Source organism: Centruroides sculpturatus, unplaced genomic scaffold (assembly GCF_000671375.1).
Source record: "Centruroides sculpturatus isolate CEXI.00-Female unplaced genomic scaffold, Cexi_2.0 scaffold211, whole genome shotgun sequence".
In the NCBI taxonomy this organism is placed as follows: Eukaryota; Metazoa; Arthropoda; class Arachnida; order Scorpiones; family Buthidae; genus Centruroides; species Centruroides sculpturatus.
Window position 1 is genome coordinate 719,489 of NW_019384472.1, and position 27,753 is coordinate 747,241.

Here is a 27,753-nt window from a genome sequence, read left to right on the forward strand (position 1 = left end):
ATTGTAGATTTTTATCATCGGTTTGCGCTTCTGTCTACTTCAGTATATAAAGAGTACCCATACGTAGCATAAACACCAATATAAACCTGTGTGACTAGAAACCACGAAACCTTTATATACGAATATCTATATAAAGAGCATTATAATGACCATAACCCAGTCATAAGGAACAATGTACATCTTTACATCCATCATGACTATCGATGTCAAAACTATAACATTTATATTTCTATATAAGAACCATACAATGACCATAACACATTCGTGTCTTTGCCATAAAACGTTCATCTACATGAGGACCATACAATTCTCGTAGCATATTTTTTATCTCTATAAGAACCACACAATGACCATAACATATTTTTATCCATATAAGGACCATGCATTAACACATCTCTGTGGGGACCAATGCAAAGCCCGTAAAACGTTTATCTTTCTACTAGCAGACCCCGCCACGCCTTGTTGTGGCTCAAAATGTATCTATTATAAATGTATAACATTTCCCCCGTGAAGGAAAATTTTTCGAAAAATTTTTTCTTAGTGTACATTCTCTTGACGTACCCTATTAAAACGCAATCAAAAGCGCAAAAACCAATTAAAGCGCAATCAAAAGCGCATCTAAAATAGTATAATAGAAGTGAAGTTCTTCACAGTAAGCCTTAATCCTGTCCCTCTCCCCCGCGGGGGATATCGAAAAATCCCTTTTTAGTGTACATTCTGTTGACGTACCCTATTAAAACGCAATCAAAAACGCAAAAACCCGCATCTAAAATAGTATAATAGAAGCCAAGTTCTTCACAGTAAGCCTTAATCTTGTCCCTCCCCCCCGGGGGGAATATCGAAAAATCCCTTCTTAGTGTACATTCTGTTGACGTACCCTATTAAAATGCAATCAAAAATGCAAAAAACCGCATCTAAAATAGTATAAATAGAAGCAGAGTTCTTTACGGTAAGCCTTCCCCGTAAGGCTTACCGTAAAGAACTGTCCATTCCCCATGTTTAACGGAATAATATACAGCCTATGTCCACCCTGACGTTCCATTCTAAATATTGGTGAAAAAATTTTTGAAATCGGATGAGTAGTTTTGGAGATTACCTGCTGCATCCAAACTTACATACATACAAACATTACCTCTTTATTATATTAGTATAGATAAAGATCAACGTTCAGCAAAACATTCACGAAAATTCCTGGTGACAAAACGTTCAAGATAAATTATAAATGATTTTTCTAATTATTCAAATGTATTTTCGTCTGTCTTAGGAGGATGCAAACAAGAAAAATTGCAACTTGAGACATTTAATTAGTCCCAACGAAACGGACATACAGAAATTCAATAAGGATAATCAGTTTACAGTAAATTTACACGAAGATTCTCCACAATAAAAAGCCTATACATTTTTACATTAATTTTGTTAAATTACGACAGATAAGGGATGGCCAGTATGTCAGTTAACCACTTTAAAAATTAAATTTAAATACTTCGTTACAGTCGAACATCTATAAATGGCGGCTATTCTTCAGTAAGTTATTTATTTATGTTTCTTAAATGCATACAAAATAACCTCCAAAGGCCATTATATATATATATATATATATACGTGTGTGTCTGTGTGTGTGTCAGAGGTTTGACTGTACTTAGAGGTTCAGTTTACGATTCGTATTCGCAAGCATACATGAAACATAGTACTGTTAACTAACTTTTGGGCCGTAACGTAACTTGTATACGCTTTAAAATTCGTTGCACAGCAGAGAAACGTAACAGCAGCCGTTTCGAGCGTTAATATTGGATTAAATTCAAGAATTTTTGGAGGAATTTGGAAAAAAAAAAATTTAATTTATGTAACTTTTTTAAATACAGAATTTATCTTGTTTTTTCATAAATCGTTCCATTTAACAGAATAAAATTTTAAAACAAAGAATGTCGTTGTTTAAGTTGTCTGAAATTTGAATAAGTTCTAAGAAATATCTTACAGTTACGCCCATATTCTTTTTATATTTGACATTAAATATATGTTAAAAATAGAATTAATAAACATAAAATTATTATTAGAAATACTCGCATGTTTGATGTTTTTTTTTCAATTAAATTCTTTCTTAAAATATATAACGAAACCTGTCCAAAACGGAACTTGCTTAAACGAGAAAATTTCTTCAAAATTGAGTATATTTTTATGTTTAATAAAAACCTGCTCAAAGCGGAAACCTGCCAAAACGGAAAAAATATTCGGTACCGCGAGATTCCGATCTACACAGGTTTTACTGTATAATAATTTCAATCGTGTTTACACTCGAATACACCCGCATACGAACCCATTCATTCATAAGCATGCGTTTAATTTATGTAACCACATTCATGAACAAGGACCATCGAGCTGCGTCATGCTAATGATGCAGCTCGATGGTCCTCTAAATGCTACTTTTATGCATGAATTTATTTATTTTAAGATATAATTTATATGCAGCGCATAGTGTTTTAGTGTTTTACTAAATTTTATTTATTATCTCACACCAAAAACAGCGGAAAGATCGATCGCGATCGATTCTGAGCGCGTCTTATTTGAAGTTTATAACTTGTTTTAAAATGAAAATTCTTTAGGAATTTAATTAAAAATTTTTTCTATAACAATCACGTTAGAAACTATTCTTTAATTTTGAATTGTTTTTTTTTTTATATTTTGCTTGACAAATATTAATAAAAGAACTTCATCGAATTTTTTCTCTTATTGTTATTTGCGTATGGTAAATACAGTAAAACCTGTGTAAGCCGGAATTTCACAGTAAGTTTTTCTTCCGTTTTAGACAGGTTTCATTATTTTACTTATTCTCTAGAAAATAATCGACCACAAATTTGGTAGACGATGGTTCGGATGGATCTGGAACCATTGTCGGGTGATTTCTTTAACTCCAGACTTAACAATACGTGAGAGTTCGCTTAGGGGCATTGTAGAAGAGAAAATTTCTTCGCCTTACAACGGTCAAAGACCTGGAAACGGCCATTTTGAAATGTCAAAATTGCAGGATTGTGGGGTCGTTGGGGTAAGGCAACTCAACACGAGGGCTTTCTATGGGCAAATCGACTCCTATTTAGGTGTTAGGCACGTGGAAAAAACACGGGAATTTCTACACTGGCCTGTTGATGAGACACGAACCCGCGACCAACGCGTTTTTGTAGGGTTTTAACACGCGTTTTATCAGAATTATTACGTAAAAAAGACGAATAAAAATGAAATTTGTACTATAAATTTTAAAATTTTACTATTAAAATCTTTACTTTTTTTTTATTAATTTTTAATAAAATTAAGCATATTTAATGTGTCCTTCGAATGTAAGTGATTGCCTATCAATCACTTACATACTAAAGCCCACAAAGATTACATTTTTAAAATATAATCTTCTATATCAATCATCCTTTACTCTTATATTGTAAGAATGTCCTTCGATTGTAAGTGATTCTCAATCACGCGATTTACTAAAGTAGTCAATTAGAAATCGTTTCTTTCGAGGAAAAAATTAAAAGAATACCCTTCATAAAGATCAAATATTAAGTAATAATATCTTGAAATATATCTTACGTATGTTAAGAAAGTTTATATGGTCAGACCTCTGAACGACAGCCACTGAAGGCAACACAAAAAAATGCCCGTTATTAGGAGGTGGCCGTAGTTTGGAAGTTATTTCGTATGCATTTTTGTTTGTAAAAGGTCCTAAAATGGTCGTTATTCGGAGGTTATTTTGTACGTATTTTTGTTAAAAAAAAGTTCTTGAAAAAAATTCCATCTTTTAAAGTGTCCGTTATTAAAGGTTCAGCTGTATAAACCTTCTTACATTATAAAAATTAATTTTAATAGATTCTTCTTCGCGCTTGAATCTTGATGAAGTTTTAAATAGTTTTTACAAAATTATAATTATTACATAAAAACCTATCAAAAACGGAACCTGTATAAAATGGAAACCTCCCTAAACGGGAAACTATTGGACACCGTGCTATTCCGGTTTACACAGATTTTACTGTTCATACTGCCCCACGAGTATGTAGATTCGATTTACGGAAAAAATATTACTTAAATATTCGGCCGCTAGGGTACGGTTTGGCGCTGCTGTTTATAAAATGTGCATATTACGTACAGTACGTTTCCTCGTCACTTCTGAAAATTTGAACGTTTTGCGATCTCTTTTACACCCGAAATTTGTATAAAACGTACGTAATATACACATTAATAAAACAGCAGCTCCAAATTTCGCCCTAGCAGCCGAATTTTTAAATAAAATTTCCTCCGAAAATCGAACCTGAATACTGAGGACAGTATATATGCCAAATTTGGTTGAGATTTTCACCGTAGTTCTTTCTACAGAGTGATCCGAACACACTTTTTAATTACGATCATCCTTGATTAATTATCAAAATTATATCAATATTAATCAAAATGTTCATTAAGTAAATTTTATTTCATTAAATCATAAAAATTTCAAGTAAAATCTCAAATATTATATAATAAAATCTATGTAAACTGGACTCGCATCGAATATTTTGTCCGATTTGGCAGGTTTCTGTTCTGAACAGTTTTTTTAAACATAGAAAATCGCTCAAAAATTTTCCCGTTTAGGCAAGTTTTCGTTTTATTTCGGTTTCCGTTTTAAACAGGTTTAACTGTAACTATAAAAAGAAAATTTAGGTTTATGGAAATAATATACAGTAAAACCTGTTCAAAACGGAACCTAAATAAAACTTGCCTAAATGGGAATTCTTCTTCGGAACGCAGAGATTTTCTGTGTTAAATAATAATTATATAACTTGTTCAAAACGGAAACCTGTCAATCCGGAAAAATATTCAGTACAGTGCAAGTCCGTTTTATACAGGTTTTACTGTATTTATAAATTATTCTTTACTTATCCAATTATTATAATTAGTTTAATTAAGCATTAATATAATTATGGTCATGAACAAAATATAATTTTTTTTAATTATATTTTAAAACATTAATGATATTTCAATTAGATTTTAAGATAATGACGCAAAAAAATAATTTATTAAAAAGTAAAAAAAATTAAACATTTTTAAAGTAAATAATATATTAAAAAACTGGCAACACTGTTACTGTATTTTCCCGGCATTCTTTGTTTTCATCCGTAATAATTGATTGCTACCATAACCATTAATACTTCAGATTGGTTCGTGAGATATTAAGGAAGTTGAGCCATATCTCACGAACCAAAAGTCCAATTTTCCCGAAAATTTCTGGAAATGTTTCCACTTAATACCCGAACCTCGGTGCAAAGTTTCAGAAATTTTTGGTGAAGGTCACGGGAGATATTAAGCTTTGAATTAGGTGAATAAAAACGCGCCTCCCACACACAAACATTCATGCATACAGAAAAATCCCTCAAATTCCTCGAATTTCTGGACGTTTCGAGGTCCACGCCTTACTTTTTCTCTGTTAGTTGTATAATAGAGCGATCTGGGTGAATATGCCGGATTAGTGAGAGTGTATTGTACTACAGAAGCGTTTCAAATGAAAACATCAAGAGAATGGTGAGTTTCTAAACTAAAACTTCGAAATATAATCACATTTTGAACAAATTTAATCGCATTTATTACTTAATATAATAAAAAATAAATAAAAGAACAATTCAAATACTTTACCAAAATTTTCGATACAATTCCAAATAGCTCGTGGCAATAAAAAAAAGGAAAAAAAAAACAATGGAAAAAGCTTTCTCTATAACTTTAATGGCATTAAAATTGTATGTAATTTGTAGTAACGTGTTACATTTCGGCAATAAATTTTACTAAATATCTTTAATAATGTACACGCTATGAATAACGTTAAAACAGTCACGTAGTAGTAGCATTCAATACTCACATGTAATTACACTAAAATAACTCACATGTAATTAAACTAAAATAAATTTTAATCTTTCTCGTAAAAATATTTTAAAAAAGTTATTAAATTTGTTAAAAACGCGGGCTGTTCTGTTCCTACATTATTGTTTTCTACCTTCCGTATGCTTGCAATTAGGCCTGCACAGTGGCTGGTTATGGGTTAAAAGGGCAATTTCCGGGTGCCCAACCAAAAGAGGACCCCAAACCAACCTTTTATAAGACAGTATTTTCCCCCAAATATTCCCTGAAAAAATATCTGAAGTCAACACTGTACGTGGGGTCCCCTAATTCAAATTTGTTTGGGTGACCATGAAGCTATAACGTGCCATTGAAATAACATTACGCTCTTGTTAATCCGGGCATTCGTTGCACAGATTAATGCTAAACTTTTCGATGCCGGGCCTGCAATTTTTAACTTATTGATTTAAAATATATGCTCTCGATCTCAAATTATTGGTGTCTTGCCCCTGTACGATACATCATACTTTTCCTAACAACAACAGAGTCCTGCCGGTCATCTATGTAACTCTGTTCGTGGGGAAATTTTTGATTTGAATTCACGATCAATGTAGGAACTTCCGGTCTACACCGGAATTCACGTGATTGCAATTCAAAAAATTCTCCCCTGAACCGAGTTACATAGTATAGATGACCGCACGACTCTGTTGTTGCCAGGAAAAGTATGATTTACAGGGGCAGGGGACTGATAATTTGAGATCGAGAGCATATACTTTAAATAAAAATTGTAGCCACAACAAAAACTTTTGCTCGTTTTATAATTAATAAGCAATATTTTATATGATGAAATTTAATGTATAAGCACAATTTAATAATTTATCAGCAGTATTTTATTGATAAAATTAAGTATAAAAGCGCTCTTTCATTAATAAAACTGAAAGGAATATCTCTGATTTCCGAAAATGCTATTACAGTAATAACTTAATAACGCTGCTACAGCAATAAAAAAATAAAATTAATTAATTTTTTTAGGTAAGAAAACGTATTTTTACGAATCATTTAACTCAATAAAATTTACTCTTTTGGAAAATTTCTTGCAGATTTTTTTCTACTTTACATCTTTTTTCTCCCCTGTGAACTTAAAAAAAATACACNTCATAATGTAATCAATCGATAACAAAACGACTGGAACAAAAAACATTTAATATCAAATATATTTGAAATATAAAAGGGGAAACAAAACAAAAATATAACAACGTGTACACTTTATTGCACTTTTAATACTATTTACATAGGCATACCAGTCTAATTCAATAAATCAACAGTTGAATGTCAAGAAGAAAATGCAAGAATGAAATTTTCATGTACAAAGACCTGTTAGCCATAACTATAATTGATTAACAGTCAACATATTTTTGACGTTAAAGGATGTTTTTCATTTAAATATTCGAGATTTATGCTTAAAAAACAGCAGATATATTCAATCATTTCTTTTTTGTATTGTTTACCGTATATTCTTTAAATAATTGTAATTAATTTTTATGTATTTTATAGGGGAAAGCAGTCTCTGGAAACGATATGTTTAGTTCTGGCGTATAAAATTAAATATCCGAATAATTTTTTCTTATTAAGAGGGAACCATGAATGTGCCAGTATAAATAGGTAAAATATCTTTCTTTTCTCGTTTATTTATGTTAAAAATATATTTATTTAATGCTTGATACAGTCGAACCTTCGATAAAGGCCACCTCCATACAATAGCCCTCTAAAGAATGGAAGTTTTGCATACAAAATAACTTCCAAACAACGATCATTTTTTCTTTGTTCTCTTCAGTGGCCATTGTTTTGAATAGGTTTTACTTTATACATATTTAAATATTTTCATTTTCAGACTATTAAAATTTTTTTGGTATTAGGTCCTTTTAAAGAAGATTTGAAAAATAATTCAAAAAAATAATATAAAATAAATTGTTTACTTGGAAGTTTCTACATAAATTTTTTTTTAAATTTATAACTAATTAAAATTCTTAAAAATAAATGTTCAGTTTTTTTTAATGGAGTTGTTATTGTTTTCGCTCCCCTCATAAATAAATAAATAAATAAACATTAATACAACATAAATACATAATTAATTTTAGTTGTTTTATTATTAAGTTATGGCATATAAAATTAAATATTTGAGTAATTTTTCACTAAAGTAGGAATATAAATATGATAACTAAAAACTTCAAAATAATAATAATTGTTTTTTCAATAGACACTGACATATTGTTTATAAATTACATTTTAATTGATGATTTATATTTAAAATGGTATAAAATATGAATATATGGCATAAATTATGCACCTGGTATTTTTCATCAATTATTTCTTTCTCTATTTCTGTTTCTTCATTTTTCTCCTCCTGTTCTTTCTCTTTATTATCATCATCTTACTCATTCTCTTCTCCTATCTCTCCTTTTTCCTCTTCCCATTACTTCTCTATCTTCATCTGTTCTTTCTCCTTCTCTTCCTATAAAAATGAATCTTTTAATACTTTTTACATTATATTTTCAGTAAACAACCTACTTGTCATTGACTTTAAAATCTAATAAATATAAAATAATTGATAGATATTTTTGACTATTAAAAAAAAAACTTAAAAATAAGCTTATTTATAGGTCTATAAGCTTATATAAATAAGATGAAAGTAACGTGTTACATTTCGGCAATAAATTTTACTAAATATCTTTAATAATGTACACGCTATGAATAACGTTAAAACAGTCACGTAGTAGTAGCATTCAATACTCACATGTAATTACACTTAAATAACTCACATGTAATTAAACTAAAATAAATTTTAATCTTTCTCGTAAAAATATTTTAAAAAAGTTATTAAATTTGTTAAAAACGCGGGCTGTTCTGTTCCTACATTATTGTTTTCTACCTTCCGTATGCTTGCAATTAGGCCTGCACAGTGGCTGGTTATGGGTTAAAAGGGCAATTTCCGGGTGCCCAACCAAAAGAGGACCCCAAACCAACCTTTTATAAGACAGTATTTTCCCCCAAATATTCCCTGAAAAAATATCTGAAGTCAACACTGTACGTGGGGTCCCCTAATTCAAATTTGTTTGGGTGACCATGAAGCTATAACGTGCCATTGAAATAACATTACGCTCTTGTTAATCCGGGCATTCGTTGCACAGATTAATGCTAAACTTTTCGATGCCGGGCCTGCAATTTTTAACTTATTGATTTAAAATATATGCTCTCGATCTCAAATTATTGGTGTCTTGCCCCTGTACGATACATCATACTTTTCCTAACAACAACAGAGTCCTGCCGGTCATCTATGTAACTCTGTTCGTGGGGAAATTTTTGATTTGAATTCACGATCAATGTAGGAACTTCCGGTCTACACCGGANTCTTAATTTTATCCATTATAATGATATCTATTCCATATTTTAATCAAAAGTTTACTTGAAGATGGTTAATTAAAATAACTTCTCTTGTCTTTTATCTTTTCATCATTTCATTGCTCTTTGGTTTCTCTTCATCTCAGGGTGGAGTCATGAACTCTTGCCAAAATTATCCTCTAGATGTGTGACTAATTAAGGTCATTTAAGCCCAACCAAATGAACTCTTAATTGTCTCAACTCATAGATGATAAGGTAAACCAGAGAAAAGAGAATATTATACCCTTAAAATGATGATAAAGATATATTTAATAGCATTGGATCACTAAGAAGTGCTATCTACTAGAGGAAGATATTTGATTGATTAATCAAAAGCCTTAGGAAAATGATTGGGAGGGAGATTCTATAGTACACTTACAAGTTCTTGTAACCTCTGTAGATTATAGACTTATCTGGTTTTTGGAGCAATCTGATAGTAACCATTATTCAATATTAACAAACATGATAGAAGCTAAGCTAAATACAATTATTATAGATTGGAATGTTAGGAATGACTAATATACCATAATTAAAATTATTCAGATTAACTTAATAATATTGGTTTCTAACATAACTATGAAACTATTGATAATTTCTTCACTTAAGGCTTCTGGATAAATTCTTCTAATAATTTAAAAAAAAAACATTATTATAATTAAATATTGATTTAAATAACTAAATATTCTTATTTAAATTTTATTTCAGCTGCTTTAATAGAAGGCACAATATTTTGTATGCATGGAGGTTTATCACCAGATCTGATAGATTTAGGCCAAGTAAGTTGTATATATTTACACTTAATTTTATTCTAGTTAATGCTATATAAACAGTACATAAAAACTAATTAATTTAACAATAATTTTTTTGACTAAACAAATAATTAAAAAAAAATCATTGTCAATGTCAAACTACACAACAATCTAATGGATGTTGCCTGTGACTAAATGAAGAGCCATTAAGAAATTTCCTGTTTGATGCCATTCATCTTTATCATGTTATTTTTATGTCACGTGCTATTCCTTAATTTTTCTTCTGACACGTAATTAATCACGTCACCGTCACGTCACTAGTTTATTCTATTATTAAACTCGATAAAAATGGTTTTACCGAGTTCTAATATATATATAAAAAAAAAAGTTAAATCGATTTTCAAAATAAATATACTTTTTCTGAAAAAATCTTGATGTAGAATAATTTATAGGCTACAGTATAAGAGGAATGAAGATATATAAGATATATTTATGTGTGTGTTTGTGTGTGAGACTTTAAAATAAAAAATATTTTCACCTAAATTCTACTTAATTTACATTAAAAAAAATTAAATTTCTAGAAAATAAACTTAATTAAATGTAATTTAACAGGAGATTATCCATTAATTAAGCATTTAAAGAGGAATTTTTCATGATAAAGTAGCATTTAACATTGAATAATTATTAGTAAAATTCTATATTGATTTTAATTAATAAATAAGTTCTGTTTATCTCCATGCTCTAAAGTAATTCTAATAATTCTAAAAGCTTAATTGTCACTTCGATTTTGGGAATGTCGACAGGCCTACGGAGAAGATAATTTCAAAATAATTATATAAATGTTAGGTTTTAATTAATTAAAACTTCATAATAAACTGTATTACGTGAATTGATTCTTGTAATTATTTTAACATTATGTAGACACTGCCGAATGCGATGTAGTTTGTATTAACGTACAGTACACGTAATTGTTATCCTTTATGCAACACAACAGATCGACGACGACCAATCTTTTAATAAAATTCCCGAATTTTTTCTATAAAATTTATATTTATTGTATTAGAGAAATTGTATAATAATAAATAATTTTACAGGATGAAATACAGTAGACCCCCTATAACACTGTAGATAATTCCGTGTTATATGAATTCCATGTTGTACGAGTCACTTAGATTTTACAAATACGTGTGCCGGGCTGTGAACGGCTAAACGGCTGTACATAAATTAGCTAAATATTAATATATACCAATTTTACTTTTTCAGCTCTGTTATATATAACAGAGGAAAACTATAGCGATCGATCAAAAAATGACCCCTAAGAATTTCCATTTTTGGACTCGGGGCCTTAAAACGTCGAGAAAAATGCAAAAAAATTCGGGGATAATTTCTGTATCTATGGATGTTAGTGTATGTGTGGGGGGGCACACTTTTATTCACCCTCTTTCAAGCTTAATAACTCCTGTATTTTTTGTCAAAAATTTCTGAAATTTTTCAGGGAGGTTTGTTTATTACAGGGATTGATACTATTAAATTTTGGTGATTAAAGGTCTGGGTAGTAGAGAGATAAATGGGGGTCGCTTGTATCTCAGTTAGGGTCAGAGGTAATGACGATTTTACTCGTTATTCTCATTTACAATTTTTTATAAAACCGATTCCTACCCTGAAAATTAAGTTTTTTTTTTACCATTTTGTAATAGTTAAAAATATAAAAAAAAAAACTTTAATAAAATATGATAACAGATGGCGCAACCAAATGTTGCCGGAAAAGTTAAGTTACTCGTTGCTGGATTTTTTTTAAAACGATATAAAAATTGATAGTTATAAGATTTGAGTGGATAATCTTGCAAGAGAACTTTTAAAATATGGGCAAACTTCTAAACAGCGACCACTGATGAAAACCTAAAAAACTGTCGTCGTTCGGAGGTTATTCTGTATGCATTTTTGTTCTCTTTCCAAAAGAAATTCCTGAAAAAAATGGCCGCCATTTAGAGGTGATCATTATTAGAGGCTCGATTATAATACGTAAAATTCTTGCTTTATGCAAATAGAAATGGATTTTATTTGTAAAACAACCTTTCTTTATTAAAAAAAAAAATATTTTTCATGAATTATTCTTCCAAAAAAGAATATTTTATCGCCACATGATAATTGCGAATATACGCATAATATTCGATAATTTTACTATTAAATAAATTCATTAATTAATTTTAAAAATAATAATAAATTTAGAATGACAAATGAAAGCTAATTTAAACTCTAAATAATTAAATTTGAATAAAAACAATAGATTCAATAATTAAATTCGCGGATTTAAAACAAAAATTTTAATTTAATTTTGTTTTCTTCAACTAATTAAGGTTGCATCCTACTGCTCTGGAGGACTCGGAATCGAATCCGGACGGGTCTAAAAATCCCAGTAATTTTCAGAGGTGGTCCTCATAATAGGTTTGTAACAGTGTCCCTGTAGGCACTATTACAAGCCCTCATTACATAGTCCATTATATCATCACCCGGCCGTCCCATTGTAAGCCTGGCCTAACTCATAATAGCCCAGCATAGTGCCCACATAGCAGGAGTTAAAAAATAAACTTCCTAAAATGGATTTTCCATTTGAGCCTGAAATTTTATTAAATTAAATGAGATTACTGTAATTATTTTTTACCTTCATATTATACTCATTTCAAATGTGGAGTTTGCCGTGATTTTATCGCAATATGTAGAGGGTTGGATTTTGAATATTTAGCATTATTTTGTTTAATACTCGTATACAGAATAAAAAAAATAAGTTACCGCGCAACACCTAAGATCCGGAATACTTCCGGTAATACTCAACTGTACACGAATCAGCAACGTTACCAGAAGAATAGAAAATATTCCGTTTCTTATCAAAAATTTCTCTCATATTTTCAGTTAAATTTGTCGAATTTATATTTAGATTAATAATAATAGAAAAACTGAAAATTGTGTAAAAAGAATTCTTAATTGTAACGTTTTCTGTTTTATTAAAAACCCATAAAAGATTGGATTGGATTGGATTGGTGGAATGGGCGTTCTGCCGAGTAAGTGTCTCCTCAGAGGATTTACTATGGAGAAAATGGTTCCTATTTACATGTTAGACACGTGAAGAAAACCCGGAAAACTTCAAAGGGCCAGTCCGTTGATGGGGCACGAACCCGCGACCGAGTAAATCTTTACTCTAAATTGAATATCCAGAAACATGTTGTTTCTTTCATACGATTAAAATAGATGCATTTATTGAAATTATTAATGGAGATGGTAATTATTGATGGAGATGGTAATCTCCAAATTATTGATGGATATGGTAATCTCCATCAATAATTTCAATAAATTCTCTAAATTTGAACACACTATAACCATGTGTACTCTAAATGGACCCGGTACCAAAACTGGACGGGCCGAAAACCCCCAGGAATTTTCCCAATATGTCGTGCCCCGTCTTTCACCATACGGCCCATTGTGGGCCTGGTCAAATCCTTAATAGACTAGTTTAGAAAAAGGCCATCTTCGTGCTCACACGGCGGAAACAGTTTCAAAAAAATGCCACTTCTACTTCCACCAAAAATTCCACTTCCCAGCATCTCAGGCTTAGTAAAGGGCGAGTCATAATGTAATCAATCGATAACAAAACGACTGGAACAAAAAACATTTAATATCAAATATATTTGAAATATAAAAGGGGAAACAAAACAAAAATATAACAACGTGTACACTTTATTGCACTTTTAATACTATTTACATAGGCATACCAGTCTAACGTTATCCTATGGACAAAAAGGAAAATTGACTGAGGTCCACACCAATCTTTTATAAGAAAATAGTTCCCCCGAAGAAAAACGTCTGAAGTTAACACTGTACATAGGACCTCCGATACGTCAAAGGGCCCCACGAAGCAATAATGCGCCACTGCTATATACCATATTTGAACTAATTTTTTCCTTTCTTCGTATGTAAAGTATATACTACTATACAAAATGAGTTTTTCTACTCTTCGGTTGAAAGATTTTCTTAAAGTTTTGGAGAAAACTCGCTGAGTACCCGTGTGAATTTAGACAGCTCCAGACTTCGGTAAAATTCTTTCGACTCCGACTCTGATCTCGAAGTTTACTATTGGTAAAATGTGTAGTACAAAAATATTGTTTAATTTATTAGTATCTAAAGAAATTTCTTAGAAAAAGGAGTCTTCGATAAATTTACATATCAAAATGATATTAATCCATAAAGATCGTTTCATAGCAAAACTTTGTGTGTTAATATCATTTTGATATGTAGATTTATCGAAGACTCCTTTACATACACATGGTACATTCCGGGTTGCGCAGTACGCACTACCCGGTGGTAACAAGTACAATGTTAGAAATACAAACAGTTAAACTGGTAACACAACTAACGAACAGAAATAAGTAAATATGATAAAAGTAAGCTACACAGTCAGAGAAGAAACACAGAACAGTCGTTGCACTGGAATGCATGCCCGTACATAAATAGTTCATTAAATACATGGTTACAAAACACATACAATTAAGGATGTACAAGATGTAGGAGATGTAGAGCTCAAAATACAGTGAGTACAGTGTAAAGATAACATCAATTGTAGGATGAATAACAATACAGCGGTACAGTAAAATGTATACAGGGAAAAATAAAGTTGATAAACATTAAAATAGGAAAATACGAGACGGAACACGAACCACTGTTAGGAGACGTAGTCGGTGCGCTCAATAGCCTGGGCCTTAGCCCTTAAATAGGTCTGGCAGCGTCTGTCCATGGTGTTATGATCATGTTCTTTATTATTTTCTCTGACACAGTTTGCACACCTTGGTCTCTTGTGTTTGTTGGTGCAGTCCTTAAACAGGTGATCCTCGCCACAGTGACTGCAAACCATTGTTTGCAACATACAATCACGAGCACGATGCCCAAATCTTAAGCACCTAAAACATTGATTTGTCGGCACAAAGTCGTAAATTGGGCATCTAGTCCATTCTACACAAATTTTCCCCTTTTTGAGCAACATTTCCCTTATTTCTGGAGAAACCTGGATAACCCATGTTATGTAATTAGGATCTCTTTGTTTAATTGGAAATTTAACTTGGACGTCGCTCTCAAACATTTCGTAACTTTCATAGCTGCTTGAAGTGTGGAAATGAAGATTTTGCTCATAAATAGACTTTGTAAGAGTTTCCCTTGGAACAGAAATAGGGACAAAAGCTAATTTTAATAAAGGTCGTTGTTTCTTGGCAATTCTTGCGCTCAAACCCGGAATGTCATTCACCTTTTCTTGAAGGAATTCCACGTCACTAACGTCCACTAAGTCAACAGCCACACCTCCATTATTAATTTTCCTAAGCCTCTTGACCCCTAACCCAACCTCCCTTGGATTTATGTTGTTAGTAAGCAAAGCCCGCGTTTTTTCCGAGCTGTTTTCTTTGTTGTCACTAAATACGAGAACAGTGTGTATTGGCATTGGGGGTTCAAGAGTGGGTTGAGGTGGCCTGATATCCCTCTTTAGAGCATCGCTATAGCTAATAGTGGGAGATCCATTCTCACCCAAGGGACTATGATGTTGCACCTTGCACAGTTTATCAATCTCCTCTTTCACTTCCCTGATGGCTAAAGTAAATTTCTCGTTTTGCATGGTGGTCGTCTCTATTAGGTCTTCTTTGGTGGCAAGGTTGGCCAATCTTTGTTCAAGAATTTCAGTAGTACAGCTAGCTTTTAATAAGCTGACGGCCATATTGATAATCATGGTAAAATGCTCTGAAATATAACGTACACTCTCTCTAGCCCCCAACTTGCTAGCGTAATTATTTGCACAGTATCCCTTTAGTTCATCAAGAACTCTGTGCGAGTCGCTAACAAATTCCTCAACCGAGCTAGTGGACATCGTGACGAGAGACAAAGTGAAGTGTGTATAGGGTGGCCCAAATGCCAGAGGAAACTCTGCACTATAAACCTACTGGTCAATAGAGCAGAGAGAAACAGATAAAATATAAAATAAAGCAAGAAACCTAAGTAACTGCACGACGCACTAGTCAGAGAAAATTTTTGCCTGACTCACTCACTACTCTATGACAACTGTCCGGGTAATCTATGCAGAAAAATGACAGTACAGGAGTATTTACAAGTAAACTTGTCAGAAAATGGGTGGGGAGAATCCAAACAGATGTTCCTGGATGCTTGTGGAGAAAATAGTCCTCGTGGAAGTAGAGCGATGTAGCCAAGAGTCCGTGGACAAAAGTCCCAAATTCAGTTGTCTACAAGGGTAGTGGAAGTCACTGGAAAGACCAAGCTAGTTTGGCCGGTGGGAACACTGGTTGAGAAGACTTGACTGTTTCCAATCGGACAGTCTACTCTGATGACTGACTCGGGCGAAGCCAAGATGGTGGTACTCCAAAATCAAACACTTAGCTAAATAAAGTCACCAGAAAAGTTAGGGTTAGTGAACCTAAACCTAACTGCAGCGCTAGGACTAAAGTAACCCTAATCTCCTATACTTCAACACTGGGACACTCTAGCTAAGCCTAAATTTAGGGCTAAAAACGAAACACACTAGAAAATACCTCTGGAGCACGGAAAAACACGTCCTCTCTCCACCAAGTCTGAAGACACTTCACACAGTGTTGCCACGCCGATTTGTTTGCCATCGGTAGATTCCTTAGGCAATTTTCGGTAGTTTTCGGTAAATCGACTTTTTGTGGCAGAAAGGAGGTTGCACATAAACAATAACATTCTTTTTCGTCATTTATTTTATTATAAACTATAAAACAATAAAAAACAAAAAAACTGGCACAGAACACTTACGTAAAAAAATAATAATTTACTAATTAAATTAAGTAGGTACATTTTTTTCTTATTTTTCTAACAAAATATTACCTTTTATTTTTCGGATATTAATAATAATTATTATTATTCAATATCTTCCGTTTGTATGTTTTTTTAACACTCTGTTTGTTATTTTTGAAATTATCTTTTACAGGAAAATCGTAACAGTAATTTTTTCCAATTACAGTAGAACCTCCATTATCCGGATTGTTCAAAATAAACAAAAATTTTACGAATTTGCTGATTTGCACTTGGCGAATTACGACACTGTTTATGTACGTGATGGAATGCATAACTTTTTTGTTTCAACAACGTCTGACCCAGCACAGTGGTCGTAAACTCTTAAATATATTTTACGTATTAATAAAAATATAACTTGACATACGCATTTATAAATAATTTATATTCAAATTACATCATTTCTATGACCAAGGGCGGCGTAAGGCATGGACGACGTGGGCCACCGCCTATGCCTCGCGCCTCGAAGGTTTATGCATTACTTAAAAGCCGTGAACGCGACGAAAAAATTTTACTCGTCATAAAACGATAAATAGTTTGTCAAATTTTTATTCATAAAAATGCAGTTTCAACTGCTTTTTATTTTATAAAATCCGTCTTCTTGCGCCACCAGAGGGCCTTTTAAACAATAGGTAGTCTGTTAGCGCTGGTCAGTACTAGTCCAAATTCAATACGAACGTTTGTTTCTTGAAAATTTGATCACGATTTAAATACTGTATTTACTTTTAATATTACCGATATGTCATCGAAAAGGAAACGTGTTGTATTATCATTAAAAGACAAATTAAAGTATTTGTTTCGATTATCCGGATTTTTCCTTATCTGGACTACCTTCATCCCCAATTAGTCCGGATAATCGAGGTTCTGCTGTAATTGTTTAGTAAGAAGTAAGCCAGTGATTGTTTCAGAGCTCAGTTTATTTCTTTGTTTCGTGCTTAACAGATTTATTTACGAAAATATTCTTTCTACATTAGCTGAAGAATGGGGCAGACACAAGATGTTCTCAACAAAACGAGACAGAGTCTTTGCAATAAAGTCTCTTACGATATATAAGAAATGAAAGTACAAAGAAATATTTTATTGAGAATTTTTAGATACATTGAAAATAAAAATTTCTTTCTTGAATTATCGTAAACTTTTCGGTAGATTTGCTGCTTCAATTGGTAGATCGGTCCCAAAATCGGTAATCTACCGAAAATTCGGTAGACGTGGCAACATTGCTGTCACATGCTCTATACTTTCAGAAAATAGTTTTTATTAATTTAAAGCCCACTAGTGGCCAAGTGACTAAATCCATCGCACACTTGTAGTTAGTCGTGGGGTCGCGCCTGGAAAATAAAGGCTTGTGGTATCGCTTTTTAAAGCTAGTCTATTAAGGATTCGACCAGGCCCACAATGGGGCGTAGGGTGGTGAAAGATGGAGCACGACATATTGGGAAAATTCCTGGGATTTGGTGAAGGGAAAGCTTAGGGACAGGAAGCCCCGATATACGAACTTCCGATGCAAACTGTAAGTCACGTTATTTCAATTCAAGACCTTCCCCTGAAAGCAGTTAATAGATGACTTGCACGACTCTGTTATTAAAGGAAAAGTATGATGTACAGGGGCAAGCCACTGCTAATTTGAGGTGTGGAGCGTATATTTTAAATTAAATAAATTAAAAATGTGATTAAAAATTGCAGCCCGAATATAATTGCTCGTTGTATTTAAGTTTTTTTTTTCTTGAAAATAATTAAATTTAAATCGATTTTTCATAACTAACTAATAAAAGTGGAATTCTTTTGACTATTAAGATGTAGTGTGTTTCTTTATGTACTGTACTCGAATGTTTTTCCAAGGTAAATTCATTATATTCATTTTTTCATTCTCATCATCAATTTTAGTACGACTTTTTATAGAAAGATTTTACATAAAAAATATTCGAATACTCAGTGGTATCTTTCTTATAAAAGGAATCGTAGTGTGACATTTAAAAAAAAAAGGGTACGGTCGGAATCGCACCACACTGGTGCAAATACCAACGAGAGGAGTTAATTCCTCCTTTATTACTAGAAATGCCCCTCAGGCACACTTGATGCTCCTAGTCTACGCAAACATTCGCGAGTGTATGGTTTTATTAAATCATTCGTTATTCCATATTCGGCAACATCAAAGTTATAGGATAGTATGGACCATCGCTACTTAGGGTTGTCAATGGATGGTTCTCTGACAAGGAATGGTATATAAAGAGCGCGTGACGTATATGGTACTCAACTTAGTAGATTTTCTACTAAATCTGGTAGATTTGTTTGTTCTTCTCTCTTCTTTGCAGCCCACGGAATAATTTAAGTTGGCCCAGCCTTCTTTTTAAAGTTTATTTAACTCCTGTGGAATAATTATAAGTTATTTAAATATTATTGAATTTTAATAATATTTTCTATGTCAAAGTGTAAGAAAAGCACTAATCTAGACATTCGTGATATATTTCTCTTTAATTGTTACGCAATGGTTGTATTATATCACTCAATCAAATATGTGTCATTTTTCTTGACGTAATCGATTACGTCAATTCCGATATATCTGAAACAACACTTTTGTTTCTTTTGCATCAAAAATAAGAAAAAAGCTTTATTACATTATTTATGACATAATAAAATACTGAATTGGAATACATAAGATATTTCATTGCATCATTGTAGTTAACCACGTATATAAATAACGGTCAGCACTGTTATATCCAATATCAGATTGTACAGTACATAAAATATATGTTATTTTAAAAATACAATATATAAAAACTTAGTATATTAGCATATAAATTAAATATTAATAATAAATTTATGGATTAGATTATACTCACAAACTTAAGTTTATATTTAGAATAAGAGTTTTAGAATAAGAGAAGGGGAAAATTTGAACTTCCAAGAGGCTACATATATATTAAATCCATGTCTTTACTGAATTTGTGGTCCAGATATTATTTAATTGGGAGATCCACGATACACTCAAGCATAGAAATCTTGCCTCACTCTATATAAAAACAAGAGAGAAGGGAAATATTCATGAACTTCATTATATTATATTATACAAAATGCAATTTAAAAATTTTTAAACATTTATATTTAATTTCAAAGTAATGAATGAGTTACTTCTATCANTTAAAACAAAAATTTTAATTTAATTTTGTTTTCTTCAACTAATTAAGGTTGCATCCTACTGCTCTGGAGGACTCGGAATCGAATACGGACGGGTCTAAAAATCCCAGTAATTTTCAGAGGTGGTCCTCATAATAGGTTTGTAACAGTGTCCCTGTAGGCACTATTACAAGCCCTCATTACATAGTCCATTATATCATCACCCGGCCGTCCCATTGTAAGCCTGGCCTAACTCATAATAGCCCAGCATAGTGCCCACATAGCAGGAGTTAAAAAATAAACTTCCTAAAATGGATTTTCCATTTGAGCCTGAAATTTTATTAAATTAAATGAGATTACTGTAATTATTTTTTACCTTCATATTATACTCATTTCAAATGTGGAGTTTGCCGTGATTTTATCGCAATATGTAGAGGGTTGGATTTTGAATATTTAGCATTATTTTGTTTAATACTCGTATACAGAATAAAAAAAATAAATTACCGCGCAACACCTAAGATCCGGAATACTTCCGGTAATACTCAACTGTACACGAATCAGCAACGTTACCAGAAGAATAGAAAATATTCCGTTTCTTATCAAAAATTTCTCTCATATTTTCAGTTAAATTTGTCGAATTTATATTTAGATTAATAATAATAGAAAAACTGAAAATTGTGTAAAAAGAATTCTTAATTGTAACGTTTTCTGTTTTATTAAAAACCCATAAAAGATTGGATTGGATTGGATTGGTGGAATGGGCGTTCTGCCGAGTAAGTGTCTCCTCAGAGGATTTACTATGGAGAAAATGGTTCCTATTTACATGTTAGACACGTGAAGAAAACCCGGAAAACTTCAAAGGGCCAGTCCGTTGATGGGGCACGAACCCGCGACCGAGTAAATCTTTACTCTAAATTGAATATCCAGAAACATGTTGTTTCTTTCATACGATTAAAATAGATGCATTTATTGAAATTATTAATGGAGATGGTAATTATTGATGGAGATGGTAATCTCCAAATTATTGATGGATATGGTAATCTCCATCAATAATTTCAATAAATTCTCTAAATTTGAACACACTATAACCATGTGTACTCTAAATGGACCCGGTACCAAAACTGGACGGGCCGAAAACCCCCAGGAATTTTCCCAATATGTCGTGCCCCGTCTTTCACCATACGGCCCATTGTGGGCCTGGTCGAATCCTTAATAGACTAGTTTAGAAAAAGGCCATCTTCGTGCTCACACGGCGGAAACAGTTTCAAAAAAATGCCACTTCTACTTCCACCAAAAATTCCACTTCCCAGCATCTCAGGCTTAGTAAAGGGCGAGTCATAATGTAATCAATCGATAACAAAACGACTGGAACAAAAAACATTTAATATCAAATATATTTGAAATATAAAAGGGGAAACAAAACAAAAATATAACAACGTGTACACTTTATTGCACTTTTAATACTATTTACATAGGCATACCAGTCTAACGTTATCCTATGGACAAAAAGGAAAATTGACTGAGGTCCACACCAATCTTTTATAAGAAAATAGTTCCCCCGAAGAAAAACGTCTGAAGTTAACACTGTACATAGGACCTCCGATACGTCAAAGGGCCCCACGAAGCAATAATGCGCCACTGCTATATACCATATTTGAACTAATTTTTTCCTTTCTTCGTATGTAAAGTATATACTACTATACAAAATGAGTTTTTCTACTCTTCGGTTGAAAGATTTTCTTAAAGTTTTGGAGAAAACTCGCTGAGTACCCGTGTGAATTTAGACAGCTCCAGACTTCGGTAAAATTCTTTCGACTCCGACTCTGATCTCGAAGTTTACTATTGGTAAAATGTGTAGTACAAAAATATTGTTTAATTTATTAGTATCTAAAGAAATTTCTTAGAAAAAGGAGTCTTCGATAAATCTACATATCAAAATGATATTAATCCATAAAGATCGTTTCATAGCAAAACTTTGTGTGTTAATATCATTTTGATATGTAGATTTATCGAAGACTCCTTTACATACACATGGTACATTCCGGGTTGCGCAGTACGCACTACCCGGTGGTAACAAGTACAATGTTAGAAATACAAACAGTTAAACTGGTAACACAAATAACGAACAGAAATAAGTAAATATGATAAAAGTAAGCTACACAGTCAGAGAAGAAACACAGAACAGTCGTTGCACTGGAATGCATGCCCGTACATAAATAGTTCATTAAATACATGGTTACAAAACACATACAATTAAGGATGTACAAGATGTAGGAGATGTAGAGCTCAAAATACAGTGAGTACAGTGTAAAGATAACATCAATTGTAGGATGAATAACAATACAGCGGTACAGTAAAATGTATACAGGGAAAAATAAAGTTGATAAACATTAAAATAGGAAAATACGAGACGGAACACGAACCACTGTTAGGAGACGTAGTCGGTGCGCTCAATAGCCTGGGCCTTAGCCCTTAAATAGGTCTGGCAGCGTCTGTCCATGGTGTTATGATCATGTTCTTTATTATTTTCTCTGACACAGTTTGCACACCTTGGTCTCTTGTGTTTGTTGGTGCAGTCCTTAAACAGGTGATCCTCGCCACAGTGACTGCAAACCATTGTTTGCAACATACAATCACGAGCACGATGCCCAAATCTTAAGCACCTAAAACATTGATTTGTCGGCACAAAGTCGTAAATTGGGCATCTAGTCCATTCTACACAAATTTTCCCCTTTTTGAGCAACATTTCCCTTATTTCTGGAGAAACCTGGATAACCCATGTTATGTAATTAGGATCTCTTTGTTTAATTGGAAATTTAACTTGGACGTCGCTCTCAAACATTTCGTAACTTTCATAGCTGCTTGAAGTGTGGAAATGAAGATTTTGCTCATAAATAGACTTTGTAAGAGTTTCCCTTGGAACAGAAATAGGGACAAAAGCTAATTTTAATAAAGGTCGTTGTTTCTTGGCAATTCTTGCGCTCAAACCCGGAATGTCATTCACCTTTTCTTGAAGGAATTCCACGTCACTAACGTCCACTAAGTCAACAGCCACACCTCCATTATTAATTTTCCTAAGCCTCTTGACCCCTAACCCAACCTCCCTTGGATTTATGTTGTTAGTAAGCAAAGCCCGCGTTTTTTCCGAGCTGTTTTCTTTGTTGTCACTAAATACGAGAACAGTGTGTATTGGCATTGGGGGTTCAAGAGTGGGTTGAGGTGGCCTGATATCCCTCTTTAGAGCATCGCTATAGCTAATAGTGGGAGATCCATTCTCACCCAAGGGACTATGATGTTGCACCTTGCACAGTTTATCAATCTCCTCTTTCACTTCCCTGATGGCTAAAGTAAATTTCTCGTTTTGCATGGTGGTCGTCTCTATTAGGTCTTCTTTGGTGGCAAGGTTGGCCAATCTTTGTTCAAGAATTTCAGTAGTACAGCTAGCTTTTAATAAGCTGACGGCCATATTGATAATCATGGTAAAATGCTCTGAAATATAACGTACACTCTCTCTAGCCCCCAACTTGCTAGCGTAATTATTTGCACAGTATCCCTTTAGTTCATCAAGAACTCTGTGCGAGTCGCTAACAAATTCCTCAACCGAGCTAGTGGACATCGTGACGAGAGACAAAGTGAAGTGTGTATAGGGTGGCCCAAATGCCAGAGGAAACTCTGCACTATAAACCTACTGGTCAATAGAGCAGAGAGAAACAGATAAAATATAAAATAAAGCAAGAAACCTAAGTAACTGCACGACGCACTAGTCAGAGAAAATTTTTGCCTGACGCACTCACTACTCTATGACAACTGTCCGGGTAATCTATGCAGAAAAATGACAGTACAGGAGTATTTACAAGTAAACTTGTCAGAAAATGGGTGGGGAGAATCCAAACAGATGTTCCTGGATGCTTGTGGAGAAAATAGTCCTCGTGGAAGTAGAGCGATGTAGCCAAGAGTCCGTGGACAAAAGTCCCAAATTCAGTTGTCTACAAGGGTAGTGGAAGTCACTGGAAAGACCAAGCTAGTTTGGCCGGTGGGAACACTGGTTGAGAAGACTTGACTGTTTCCAATCGGACAGTCTACTCTGATGACTGACTCGGGCGAAGCCAAGATGGTGGTACTCCAAAATCAAACACTTAGCTAAATAAAGTCACCAGAAAAGTTAGGGTTAGTGAACCTAAACCTAACTGCAGCGCTAGGACTAAAGTAACCCTAATCTCCTATACTTCAACACTGGGACACTCTAGCTAAGCCTAAATTTAGGGCTAAAAACGAAACACACTAGAAAATACCTCTGGAGCACGGAAAAACACGTCCTCTCTCCACCAAGTCTGAAGACACTTCACACAGTGTTGCCACGCCGATTTGTTTGCCATCGGTAGATTCCTTAGGCAATTTTCGGTAGTTTTCGGTAAATCGACTTTTTGTGGCAGAAAGGAGGTTGCACATAAACAATAACATTCTTTTTCGTCATTTATTTTATTATAAACTATAAAACAATAAAAAACAAAAAAACTGGCACAGAACACTTACGTAAAAAAATAATAATTTACTAATTAAATTAAGTAGGTACATTTTTTTCTTATTTTTCTAACAAAATATTACCTTTTATTTTTCGGATATTAATAATAATTATTATTATTCAATATCTTCCGTTTGTATGTTTTTTTAACACTCTGTTTGTTATTTTTGAAATTATCTTTTACAGGAAAATCGTAACAGTAATTTTTTCCAATTACAGTAGAACCTCCATTATCCGGATTGTTCAAAATAAACAAAAATTTTACGAATTTGCTGATTTGCACTTGGCGAATTACGACACTGTTTATGTACGTGATGGAATGCATAACTTTTTTGTTTCAACAACGTCTGACCCAGCACAGTGGTCGTAAACTCTTAAATATATTTTACGTATTAATAAAAATATAACTTGACATACGCATTTATAAATAATTTATATTCAAATTACATCATTTCTATGACCAAGGGCGGCGTAAGGCATGGACGACGTGGGCCACCGCCTATGCCTCGCGCCTCGAAGGTTTATGCATTACTTAAAAGCCGTGAACGCGACGAAAAANAAAGGTCAAAGAGATGATAAGATACAGAGGGGTCATATATCGTATCTCAAATGGGGTCTTACTTTACTCGTTATTAGCATACAATCTTGGCATTTAAGATGAAACTACTGCATATTTTAACCAGTTTTTTAAATATATTTATCAGCAAATATGTGTTTTTAATTTTAATTTATACATTTAAATAATTTATTATTAATAGAATATTAAAATTATTTGAATGCGTATTTTTTATATCTGTTAAATGAAAGAATACAATTTGTTTCGTTGTATGAAGGAACTATTACGTGTTAAATGAAAACACGTGTACTCGCCCTTCCTTCATTTCCTACTTAATAGGAAACTCATTTATAAATCGAGGTTAAGGACGAGAAAATTTGTTTTCCGGGGTGAAACTCTAATCGGAAATTGTTATTGCTTTGTTCTGTAGTCGATATAAAAGTTTCTAATATTATCCCTATACGTTAATATACATTTGCTAGAATATACGTTAATTGAAGTTGATTACAGGATGCAGTTTACATTTAAAATATCGTGATAAGTACTATTTTTCATGAAAAAAGCACCTTTTTTCCGTATAAAATACTTCTTGTTTTACTTTTCCTTGGTTTGGTTTGTTGGATATAATATGTCAAAACAACATATGAGCGATCTAACCAAGATCTGCAGGAGTTTATACAGGTAAATTGGCACCTGGAAAAACAATTATCCTTAATTAAAGCCCGAAAAGTCCTTTCTTAATATAAAAAGACCTTTCTTAACCAATTTTTCTCCCTATAATACAGATTTTTCTCTTCTTTATCTTACAGGAAAGGGATAAAATCAAACAAGACTTATTCATCCTGTTGTAGCTTACTTGTAAAATTTATATAATAAATTATATTAATCCTTTTATTGATAATTGCCAAGTAAAGTTTATCAAATGTAACCAATCCTTGATTAATTTTATATGTCTTAATTATTACTTGAGTTATTAATGAAGTCGAGAAGACCGTGATGAATAATAATTGATTAAAAATATCCTTAATTAGTAGAATTCGATTCGATGTTAAAGTCTTATAAATTTAATTAATGACTAATTGATTAATAAGTAATTATAATATTTGCAAATATAACTTCTTTAAAGTTTTCACCTGTTAATAATGCATTTCTTCTCTAATACAACGGTCGATCTAAATTAAAATAGTTTTTACATGGATAAGATGGAGTAAATATTGGATAATATGGCATAAGTGAGTAGACATAATGGCGAGTATACGTGGATAATATGGAATATATTACTAAGATAGACTTTATATGTGTTTCTCCATCAAAAATACATCAATAATAGACGAAAGTTTCTGCTAAACTTTGATTTTATTTCAAAGAAAACACCACTGTGTTACAATTGCTAACAGGAAAGGTACACTTGCAGGCTTTTTGTAAATACAAAATAGTAATTAATTAATCTTGTACCTCAATAATTACTACAATTCTCCGAGGAATGGATTCAATTAGTTTTTGGAATCAATCATTTCGTAAAACTGTACTTTAATAATAGTTACCTGCAGCGTGTGGATTGCTTAACTCAATTGTAAAATCGACAACTACATTTTGCTATCTTTTTAATGCCAAATACAAATTACTTAATTGATTATTCTTCCCATAATGGCATACACAATACCTATAATTGTATTATTTTATAAGAATAAATTAAACTTATTTTAAAATTTCGAAGAAGAATAAAGTAAATTTTAAAAAAAAATTTACACCAAAACTAAGATAAATTGTTATCTTTCCCAAATTTGAGATCTTCTCTGCTTGATAAACGAAGATCTGTCATATACTAAAAGCTGCTACTAAAATCTAAATCGTTCAATCTATATTTCAATATAATAAAATTCTTTCGTGTGAAATATATAAAATATATGCTACTTATCCTGTCTTTTATGTATAAATCTATATATATAAATGTACAGGGTTTCCCATAAGTCTTGAACCATACGATGATCTTAGTTTATCCTTCTAAGGTAAAGGACTTCACATATCTATGTGATCCCACCATCAATATAACATGAATTTATTTGTCCTTCCTCAGAACCACGCTTTTTGTGTAAAAATATGAACAAAAATCAACATAACTTCTATTGCTCTGGATATATGGGACACTCTATACATCTATTTTGTGGCAAATGTCATTAAAAAATCTGACATAAGAGTTGGATTTCTTTATATTAAGGTTACCAAGGACACTAGAATGTAAACAGTTCTAAGATGATAGATGAAAAGTAAAGAGGACATTAGTAAATTTCGTATTTCCAATCGTGTTTTACATTATTTTCATACAAGAAATAAATAAACGTAATATAATGAGACATTCTCCAAATTTCAAATTAGAAAAAATAGATTTTTTACATGGAAATTGTAATGGAATTTATCTTTAGTATACATTTTAATTAATTTAATTATATGAGGATAAGGAATTCAATTATACTCAAGTAGGAATTCATGAATAATTATTATACGAAATGATCACAAAGTCTGTATTCATGAGAATCTATCCTAAGGGTATTCTAGTTAGGAAATGGCTTGACATATTGGACGTGGTTTCGATACGATATGGTTTCTGGAGTCCAAATTTAACAAGTTATGACAATTTGCTTTAGGGCATTGTGAAAGGAAAGTTTTTCAAT

At 32.4% G+C, this 27,753-nt stretch overlaps 2 protein-coding genes across 2 annotated transcripts in view; one reads left to right on the forward strand and one right to left on the reverse strand.

Annotated features, from left to right (window-relative positions):
• LOC111621208 (serine/threonine-protein phosphatase PP1-like) overlaps nt 1–27,753 on the forward strand; it is a 101,021-nt gene that overhangs the window by 50,271 nt on the left and 22,997 nt on the right. The window contains exons 3-5 of the mRNA XM_023363288.1: nt 7,399–7,506; nt 9,314–9,428; nt 9,993–10,058. Coding sequence (XP_023219056.1) covers nt 7,399–7,506; nt 9,314–9,428; nt 9,993–10,058 — 289 coding nt within the window. The remainder of the gene's footprint in view (nt 1–7,398; nt 7,507–9,313; nt 9,429–9,992; nt 10,059–27,753) is intronic.
• Nucleotides 21,207–24,482, reverse strand: LOC111621218. Its single transcript, XM_023363302.1, has 2 exons — nt 24,296–24,482; nt 21,207–24,143 (listed from the first exon to the last, which is right to left on the reverse strand). The coding sequence occupies exon 2, from the start codon at nt 23,617–23,619 to the stop codon at nt 22,432–22,434; it is 1,188 nt and encodes a 395-aa protein (XP_023219070.1). The 5' UTR covers nt 23,620–24,143; nt 24,296–24,482; the 3' UTR covers nt 21,207–22,431.

Excerpts from the sequence above, each read along its gene's own strand:
- LOC111621218 (XM_023363302.1), bottom strand. The coding sequence starts at position 23,619 with ATGTCCACTAGCTCGGTTGAGGAATTTGTTAGCGACTCGCACAGAGTT.